The sequence below is a fragment of the Mus caroli genome, chromosome 11 (assembly GCF_900094665.2).
Source record: "Mus caroli chromosome 11, CAROLI_EIJ_v1.1, whole genome shotgun sequence".
NCBI lineage: Eukaryota > Metazoa > Chordata > Mammalia > Rodentia > Muridae > Mus > Mus caroli.
The window spans coordinates 3,982,175-3,992,738 of NC_034580.1; the positions used below are offsets into that span (position 1 = coordinate 3,982,175).

General features: G+C 48.3%; 1 protein-coding gene across 1 annotated transcript in view; it reads left to right on the forward strand.

The window, feature by feature from the left end:
* Positions 1 to 10,564, forward strand: part of Adcy1 (adenylate cyclase 1) — a 116,855-nt gene that overhangs the window by 68,846 nt on the left and 37,445 nt on the right. The window contains exons 6-8 of the mRNA XM_021178187.2: positions 5,768 to 5,926; positions 6,880 to 7,021; positions 7,616 to 7,771. Of these exons, the coding sequence (XP_021033846.1) occupies positions 5,768 to 5,926; positions 6,880 to 7,021; positions 7,616 to 7,771 (457 nt within the window). The remainder of the gene's footprint in view (positions 1 to 5,767; positions 5,927 to 6,879; positions 7,022 to 7,615; positions 7,772 to 10,564) is intronic.

The following is a 10,564-nucleotide window of genomic DNA, read 5'->3' on the forward strand; positions in this document are numbered from 1 at the left end:
TGGAGCAGAAGCTGTGTTCCACTCACCAGCAGTCCCAAAATCCTGCGGCGGGGGTCGTGGGTAGCTGGCGGGTGTCAGGCAACCCTGCTCTCCCGCTACCCCGGCGCTGCATATTCACAGTCTTTAGGCTCCTTTTCTCTTTAGGCAAGGGTTTGAATTAGGAAACAATTGATGAATTAATATATACTTCTATCTGTATTGAAATTGTCAAATAGAACCTATTGTTTTTATATTTTATGCATTAATAACAGAAGGAAAAGGGGGAGAAGCAATTGATGAATTCTGGTGGCTAATGAGCCGTGGATTTGATGGACAGTCACATGGGTGATTCCACCTTGGGCTGCTAGTTAGGGCCTTGTGATTGATGAGGCTATGTGTTCAGTGTGGGTGTCCCTGTAGATATAGAGGCCTGGCTCTATAAATATAGCAGAGAGCCTGTGTTACCTCCCCAAAGCGAAGCATGGCTACATTCCACATCACAGTTTTCACCCTATCTATCTATCTATCTATCTATCTATCTATCTATCTATCTATCTATCTAATATCTCTCTATCTCATATCTCTCTATCTCTCTATCTCATATCTATCTATCTATCTATCTTCTATCTATCTATCTATCTATCTATCTATCTATCTATCTCATATCTATCTATCATCTATCTATCTCTCTATCTCATATCTATCTATCTCATATCTATCTATCTATCTATCTATCTATCTATCAATCATCTATCTATCTATCTATCTATCTATCTATCTATCTATCTATCTATCTATCATCTATCTATCAGTCCACTATACAGTCCAGCTGCCTGGGCTGACCAGGCTGCTCACAATGGATGTGTCCCGGAGGCAGGGATCTCTTCCTGTCTTTTCTCCCTGGCAACTTTACTTCTCCCTTGGTCTCTCTGTGGTTAGGGACTTTATCTCTCACATGGGCCTTTGGCCTTTCTTTCCTCCTAGTTTCTCTTGTGAGGCTGGCATGTGCCTGGGTTCTAAGGCATTTCTGTTGAGTGCCCTTTCTGGTGGCTATTCAAGAAATGCCACATCTGCCTGCTGAGGCTGAGCCTGTATCTCGCCATCTTGCCCAGCTTGCTCTGCTTCATGGTCTCCTCACTGCTCCCCCAGGATTTCAGCAGAAACTCTCTGACTCTCCGTCTCTGGCCATGTCATGAGGGACTGGTGAGCCCGGGGCTGAGCAGCCTTGTGCTAGCCTTCTTGGACTGCTTTCCTCTCTATTCAAAAGTCCCTCAGCCTCAAAATCACACAATCCTAGAGTCCTATATGACCTGAATTTCTGACTCTTGATCCAAGAGACTGCTAACAGCCTTTATTCCTGTGGGAATTGCACAGAGCCAGGGATAGCCCATGTGTGCTCAGCATTGGCTAGCTTCTAGATCTCCCAGGAAGGCTCCATATGACAACTGGCACCTTCCCTTCTGGCCATACCAGCCTGTGTTTGTTCCTGTGTTGTGTTTTTCCTGCACAGAAACATACAAGACAGAACATGTTTATCAAGAGGACCAGCATGTCCAGGCAAAGCAGGATGTCATGTGTTTTTGTTTCTTGACCTTGGTGTGGAGAGTCTAGGAACCACTGTGGTGTCAGGAGCATGAGTGGAGTCAATGCTGGAGCACACGCATGTGCAGAGGCCATGCTGGGCCTTGCGCTGTATGTACCAATGTGGGGGCAATGCCTTTGCCCTTAGCTACATCTTCCTTCTGTCTGGAGCCATCTGGACTGGGAATAGCTCCCTCTATCTAGAGGAAGCCAGAGGACTTGGAGTCTGTAGATTCTGAAATGACCTCATTTTCCAAAAGATCCCTGAGTGATGGACAGCGTAGCCCAGTCCCAGGGCTCGCCAGCATTTTCAGGGGCCACAGGTCTTCTGTAGGTTGGAGAGTTCTGACTGGACCCAAAGACCAGCATGGTTATTGGAAGATTCTGGAATTTTTTCCTGGAACCATTTCCTGCTCATCTCTTAGATTCATGGTACAGTGATAAAGGGTAGTGGGTAGGCTACTATTCCCTGACAATGCTATGTCAGGGCTCCAAGATCAGCTGCTCAGTCCAGTCGAGGCTTTGCTGGCAGTAACTGCAACAGGATTGCAGACTGTTGAAAGCGTGATAATCCATTTTGGCACTTGTGCATACAGGATGGGTTAGGGCAGGAAAGGAGCATGGCCTAGAGAAGAAAGGCCTAACTGTAAGAGCCAGGACAAGCATTGCTCCAGACGTAGATGCAGATAGAACGCTTTCAGATTGGTCCTGATTTCTTCCCAGCCTGGAGCATCTGGACCCTTCCTTTTCAACGACTGTATAAACATCTAGTTTTCTTACCTCCTAGACTGTTCATACCCATCGGGTAAAATAGACACAAACATTTACTGAATTTTTCCTTTCTAACCTTTAAACTCAGGCCACACATGCCTGTTTTCTTTTCATTGATTGGTTCAGAGGTAAAGGGCATTGTCTGTCCCAGGCCTGTAATCATAGACAGCTCTGGAGTGGACCCAAAGTGGGACAGCGAGACCTGCTAAGCTAAATTGTAGAGCATCTGTGTTCCTTGATCATACATCCTTGCAATGCAGTGCCCTAGAGGAAAGGGTTTTAGAGCCATCTCCTCAACTGTTGTGTCAGGGCTGGCAGGGCAGGCTCCTCCTACATCCTAATGATGAGGCTACCCTGGGCCTTATATTGATGGGCCTCTCAAGGACTTCTATGATGCTTAGGCATTAGAGTAACCCGTCCTGAGCTCTGCTCCCAGATGCCCACAAGGACAGGCTTCTGTGGCAGAGGTCACTGGGACTTTTCTTCTCACCCTCATGTCATCTATGCCCTCCCCCTTTTCTGCTTGTACCCCTTCTTCTACATTTTTCTGAATGATCCCAGGACCTCTGATTGCAGACGCTGCAGAGGAGCCGGCAGGCTCCTGGTTCCCAGCCTGGGGTGAACTTCATTTTCCTGGAATGCTCCATCCTTTGCCTGTGAATGGAGAAGCAGTGGTTGTGAGGAAGGACTGACTGTTTCTCGGATGCAGTAGCTGAGTGGGAGGATTTCAGCAGCTTCTGCAGGGGCTGATTCACCAGCCCCCAGACAGAAGGAGCCATCCCCAAAGAGGGAGGCCCTCCACTGCCAGATTTCCCCAGGATTCCCTCTGCTGTGCTGCCCATGGGCCTGTCAAAGTCTGTCTCCATCACAGGGAAGCCCCTGCTGCCACATGTGAGATGGGAACAATGACCACGGTCTTCTTCCACATGCCCTCCAAGGGCACAGGGTACCTTTTTCCTAGATAGATTTTATCTAGCAGTGACCTGTACCTTTCAACTGCTGCCATGAAGTAAGCTAACGGAAAATGCATAGGTATCCCCCAAGAGGTCTACTCTGAGCTGGTGAGGACAGCCTGTGCCATCAGTAAGTCTCCAGGCTGAAGTTCGGATACCCAGGTATCTCTATCTTAAGCTGGGTGTATGTGAGCCACAAGACACGCCACAGTTTCTCAGTATAGACTAACCTAAAGGATTACTTTGTCTAATTATGGATTCTGGGTTTTAGAGTCAGCCTTGTGGATATTTTTAAGAAGCAGTTTTCTGTGGGGTGGAAGGTGCTATGTGTCTTCCCAAAATCCCACTCTCCTCAAAGAATCTGTCATAATGTTTAGGGGATCTGGGGATTCCTAGCCTGTATATTATAGCTGATGATTGCATCTCTATAGATGGTGAAGCCAAGGCCCTGGAGGGGCAGTTAAGAGCCCACAGTCCAGGGCTCACATTTGGACATATTGGGTTGAAAGTGTTTGCTGTGTTCTTCTATCATGCTAGGATGGAGACTAGGGGTTGCCTCAGGCAAATGCGTTGTCATCACTTCTGGAAAAATTCTGCCTAGCTGACAGCAAATCACCCTTTAGAGTGTCCGTTCCTCCCTTTTACTTTTTTTTTTTCCATTGTGTACACAGCTGTATCTGTAGTGCTTGGAAGAATGGCCAAGAGACGTGAACTCAGTAGGTTCTTGCTGAACAGAACAGAGATTTGGCCTTTCATCTTTGCTCTGGGTTTTATGTCAGCCAGTGTACTGAGAGGGCGGGAGGGTTGGCTTCATCCTATTGGGTTCCAGCACCAAAGGTCAGGGCCAGGGCCACATTGTTCCTTCATAGAAAATACCTGTGATAAAAAAGCATCTCTGAGATCATACACAAGAAAGACACGTAGGATGAACAAAGGAATATGGAAATCTTGGTGTCCCGGAAATGAAGTGAAGGGTTTTGTTGGATTTGGACAGAACATGCCTGTGTACAGGGAGCCACGCGGAGCCACGGCTGAACAGCTGGATCTGTTTCTTTAGAAGGCACTCTCTGGGGTGCTGTGGATTCGATGGTGCCAGCTTTGATTTACCAGAGGCAGAAGCTGCCAGGAAAGACTGAGTGTTGTCAGGAGTTGCTGGGTGCCAGACATGTGGGGCCATGTGGACTTTGGCAGATCCCAGCTTTCAGGGATCCAGAACTGCTGACTTGGAAGGCCCAAGGGAGCTCGGGGAAATTTGTGGACAGGGCAAACTCATGTCCCAGCACTCCCCAGACTGCCTTGCCTCTTGTGGCTGCAGAAACAGAAGTGGTGAATGTATCCTAGAACACTAAGGGCAGGTGTCTTCTCCAGCATTGCTCATGTAGGTTTTGAAAGTCAAATTCTATTTTTAGGGTCTCTTACCAGAGATTGGCAGACGCATGGGAATAAAGTTAAATTTTTTAAAGTTTCACTTATGTGTAAAACAAAATGGCTCTTAAAGCCTTGACAATAGTCTGGCCTGCACATTCTCTTCTGGAGGTCATTGAAACTAACTGATCAGCATTAGCAATGCAGGTCCCTGCCCTTGGGCTGCATCTGGCTTTGGCATCTTGCCTACCCAAACACAGACTCAGGGACAGTCGTCCTGTTGGAAGACCACTCAAGGGAGCACCTGGTGGGGCCTGGGGACTGGCCAGAGGGTGTGGAGATATGCTGTGCAGGTGTTCCTGCTGGGACTAGGGTGGGCAGTTTGTAAACAGAAGTCAGGGAGAAGGTAGAGGGAGAGCCGGGTCAATACATACATGCTATTTTATTACTGAAAATGTGGCCGCCAGAGCCCTCCTAGGTGATAACAAAGGGCATAGGGTAGAGCAGGCTAAGGCCCACTGAAGGCTGTACTGTTTGCCATATGATCACACCCTCAGTGACAAGGGCGTGGCTGTACTTCCCAGGGTCCTTCATGGAACATTCCTTGGCATTCTCTATTAGTGGAATAAAGAGAAAGGCAGCGGGAGGCGCTTTACCTGCATCGAGGTGCACTGACATAGCTCTGAAGAACTACAGAGATTATCAGAGCTGATGTCAGCAGACCCAGTCTCTGTTGCCAATAGTGGTGGATCCTCAGTTGATCAGATTAACTGGGGTACTCCAGCCCTTAATTCCCTCTGCACCCACTCTGCCTCGTCCACTTCCCCAGAACCATTTCCTCAGAAAGAAAAACCTACACTGAGGTCCTGGACTTAGTTCCCTTTGGAAACATCCCTGATAAGGAAGGGCAAGAAGGCTATATTGGGAGCTCACAGAGCTCACTGACCATCAGTGTGACTGACTTTTAGCTCCTCTGACCAGACCTCCATGTACCTGTCATGTTACAACTCCATACAGCTTGTTCCCCTATGCCTGCGGCCTCAGGGTGCAGCCCACAGCAGCCTGTTGAGGGAGCTACCAGACAACCTTCAGCCCCATGCCTTATACCTGTGTTACAGATCCGTGGCTGAAGCTACTGAAGTAGACCTGAACATGCGTGTGGGCCTACACACCGGCAGGGTCCTCTGTGGTGTCCTGGGCCTACGAAAGTGGCAGTATGATGTATGGTCCAATGACGTGACCCTGGCCAATGTCATGGAGGCTGCTGGCTTACCAGGGTAAGTTGGAGTCTGGGTGGAAGATGGCTAAGTGCCTTTGCTAGAGTCTTTATTTCAAGCCTGGATCCTGGGGGTACTTGGGTAGGTTCTGCTTTGACCCTCCAGGGGATCCAGCTGAGGTCCAGTGCATACCTGCAGAGAACCAGTGTGGACCAGACCAGGTGTGCATGGGGGCTTTGTCCTGATACATGGGCTATTCCCATGTAATAGTATTATCTCTGTGTTTTATTTTCTCAAACCTGTACACAGGGAACTCTGACTTTAGAGCTTCCTGTAGTGACTCAATCATGTCCTACCCACTTGCTCATTTCTCAGTCAGCTGGGGAGTTTGAACAGGATGAACATTCCCTATAGGGAATCCAGGAGAAGTGCAGCGAAGACATGGCTTGAAATGCCATGAGGCAGAGAAGCAGATGTGGGTTGAGGTTCCCATATTATTTTCTACTGCCTTCCACCCTCTGCCCTCTGCCCTCTGCCCTCTGCCCACCAGCAACCATGACTTTCAGCTTCTCATTGGCCTGGCTGTGGAATTTCTCCCCTTTTAAACTCTAATTGCCCTCTGCCCTCTGCCCACCAGCAACCATGACTTTCAGCTTCTCATTGGCCTGGCTGTGGAATTTCTCCCCTTTTAAACTCTAATAGTTTTGTTCTCATTGCCTCTGTTCCAATCTTCTGATTGGTTCTTTCTGTCTTTCTGGTCTCTTCCTGATCCTCCATCCTTCATCCTTCACCAACCCCACCCTGCCTTCTTGGGTGTGTACCCATCACTTGGCTTGCCTGGGCCTTCCTGTCCTTTCTTCCCCGGTTACCTTCGAGTTGGAACACGAGTGCTCACATCTCAGGCATCTTGCCCTGAGCAGAGTAACCTCTCTTGTGACCCCAGTGTGACTCACTCAGAACCTGTGCAGCCACACTTGTCAGTTCTCACTCAGCTCTGTGTTCTTCTCTTGTAGGAAGGTCCACATCACAAAGACGACCCTCGCATGCTTGAACGGGGACTACGAGGTGGAGCCAGGTCATGGCCATGAGAGGAACACCTTTCTGAGAACTCACAAGATTGAGACCTTCTTTATTGTGCCATCCCATCGGAGGAAGGTGGGTAGACAGTCCCCCTCATTAACTCATTAAGCAGCTTTACCCAACACAGTTGTAAAGAAACAGTTGTCCCCAATTCTTGCACCCTCTGGGTGTGGCCCGGAGATACTGTGCTGGGGGTTTGCCTTGTGTAGATAATAGGCGACCTGTAAGAGAGAAGAGTTCGCAGAGTCTGGAGTCAGAAATCTGGGGATGACTGGGCTACTTTCGGTCCTTCGTCCTTTCTGGGCTCAGAGCTGCTGTGGGAGAAATGGCTTTGGGCTCAGTGTCAGATGATGGATACTGAGCAAGAACAAGTTAGTCCTGAGCCCTGGGGCTTTCCCTTCTATATTGGCTCATTTGGTCTTGAGAAAGCCATGGGGTGAGCAGACTGCTCTCATGACAGTCTGTTAGGAAGAGGCTTGCCCTACCACCTAGTCCTCTGGCCTGTGGGTCCTCTTGTGTGTAGAACAAAGCATGCTGGGACAAGGAAGCTTTGAGGTAACATTTACTCTGAGCCCCAGTGGTGTTCCTCTGGCTTGGAGTCTTCCTTGCTGGGTACCTGGTAGATTCCTGGGTACTGACAATATTTTCCCCTATGCTTGTGTTTGGTAGATATTCCCAGGCTTGATTCTCTCGGATATCAAACCAGCCAAGAGGATGAAGTTCAAGACTGTGTGCTATCTGCTGGTGCAGCTCATGCACTGCCGGAAAATGTTCAAGGCTGAGATCCCCTTCTCCAACGTGATGACCTGCGAGGATGACGACAAGGTAGAGAAGGCTGAGGTGCCGCTCGACTGGAGCACTCGCTGCTGCTGCTGCTGCTGCTGCACACAGCTTTATATTGCGTTGTATTTTGTGTTTATCTAGGTCTAAGCTCACATTCCCCGCTTTCTTCTTTTATTTTTCCTGGAAAGCCTATTATGTGGCTGTTGAAGTTCTTGAGCTGACACAAGATCCACCCCTGCCCCCACCTCTTTCCTTCTGTTTTCTGCAAAGGGTTTCTCAACTCTACCATCCAACATTTCTATTCAACATTTCAAAATTCTTAAACATTCCAGGTAGTCTTTTTTTTTTATGAATAATTCCCTTATGGAGTTGTATTCCCATGTCAGAAACCACAGGCTTGCCTGGAAACTCACTATGTAGCTGAGGATGGACCTTGAACTTCTGACTCTCCTACTCTACCTCCCAGGTGTGGGGATTACAAATGTGCACCATCACATCTGGTTTTACTTCACGCAGGGGATTGAACCCAGGGATTCATAAATATGCCAGTCACAATAACCCCAGTCTTGTCTGCTCGCTGGGATTATTTCTAACTTTATAATATTTGTGGGTGGGTATGCATACACTTGCCTATGTCCTATGGGATGCATGTGGAAGTCAGAGGACAGCTTGCCGGAGTTGATTGTCCTGGTGGCAGACATCTTCCCCTGTTGAGCCATCTCACTGGCCTAAGATTTTTATTTAATTTTAATGTATATGTGGTGTGCATTGTGTGTGTTTGTGTGTGTGTGTGTGTGTGTGTGCATGTGTGCGTGTGCGTGCGTGTGTGTGTGTGTGTGTGTGTTGGGGGAGTGCACTGTGGACACATGCACATGGAGGCTGAAGGTTGATGTTGGGCATCTTCAATTGTTCTCCACGTTATTCTTGGAAGCAGGGTCTTCCAATGGAACCCAGAGCTCTCCCAGACTGCCAGTCTAACTAGTCAACTGACTCAAAGCATCCGCTGTCTCTGCTTGGCTGCCACGCCCACCTGGCTTTGACTTGGGTTGTGGGAGCTGCTTTCCCGTCCTTACTCTTGCTTTACCTGGCAGCTGCTTTAGCCACTGAGCCTGCTCCTTGGCCCTCTCACTGAGATATTTTTAAGAGATAGTTTCTTGTCCCAGAAACATCTGTTTCCTTTGAGCAGCTTGCTTTTGTTTTACCCTTTACCTTGCCTGTCATCATCTGTAATCCCACAGATGCCCATAGCCTTTTCTGCGTTGTTCTTGATGCAGGGGACAGCAAAACTGGCAGCAAATGCTGAGCCAGGGACGAGGCTCCAGTGTGGTGGGCCTTCTCCCACACCAGGGCTTTCTGTCTCGGATGAGTCAGGCAGGCACTTGTGGGTCTTCAGATCTTCTGGGCATGTGGTGGTGGTGGTGTCTAGGGCTTCACTTCAGCCACACATGGTCAGTGACTGGGATTTCCCTTCTGGGGAAGGAAGACCCTACATTGTTTCTTACTGGAGGCATACCAAAGAGCATGGGGTGCACTTTAGGGCTCTAATGCCCCCTTGTGGATGCTCTTAACCACAGCCACTGAATCCACTAGTATTTGAGCCTGAAGCGGGGTTCCCCATCTCCCTTTCTGTGTAGCCCTTTGAGGTTACACTGACTTTACCACCCTGCTTCCTTTCCCACCACTGCTTTCTCTGACATCACCGATTTAATACCGTTTAGAGAAACTTCCTGGTATAGTTAGAGGTGTTTTCCAGGACAAAGCAAGTTTCTGTTGCCTCTTGCTTATGGTGGTTCCTTGTCACAAGGATCTGTGGCATATGGGAGTTCCTCTTTGCTAGAACTTTATCTGATAATATTCTAAGGACTTCATTCATGGTGGATCTGGTCAGGGAGAATTAGTCTTTATGTGTGCCAGGCAGCTGGAGGCTGTATTATTAAAAGCTTGGCTTCTGTCACAGGTAGTAGGAAGTTTAGCCTTAGTCATGTAGATTCCAGACATTCACACAGGCACACACAGACATCCCCCCCCATACACACACACACACACACACACACACACACACACACCCCATGATGGTGTCAGGAGATCTGGTGTTCATTGCCTTAGTAAGAATCTTCTGTCCTTAACCTCTCATCAGCTTCAGTGTCTGCCGGGTTCTTCATCCCATACCCTGTCCTGGAGACTTGTGCTCACCCAGAGCAATCTTAGCAGGAATCCTGCTTGCTTACCCAGAATGCCTCTGACTTCTGATGTCTACCCTGAGTAGATGTCCATAGAGCCCTCCTTTCTCCTTGACTGTACATCCCCAGCTGCTGGGCCACACTCTGAGTTGAATCCAAGAGCCTGTTTGCATGACCCCTGCCCTTCCTGCAAGGTCTTGAATGAAGCCTGTCCCGCTCTGTTCTACAAAGTGTCACTGAAATGATGTCCTTTTAATAATTTAATAAAGGAATTTATAGATAATTTCTTTTCCCAAGCTCTAGCCATGGACTGAGCCCCCAGGCAGTGCCTCTTCCACATGCTTGCAGTTCCTTCTCCAGCCCTTGCAGCTGCTGCTGTTAGTACCCCTGGGATGAATCCCGTCAGTGTAACCCAGGCCCCCAAACACGTTTACAGCCGCTCTCTTTGGCCTTTGGATACTTTCCTGCCCACGAAGGTATTTGTTATGGATGACATATCCAAATACAAAAAAAAAAAAAAAAAAAAAAAAAAAAAAAAAAAAAAAAAAAAAAAAGCACCTGAAAAGCAAATGAAAAACATTTGTCATCTCCCCCCACCCCCATAAAGGCATGATACTGTGACCCTCTCTGTGTCCTAAGTGTGGGGGACTGGGGA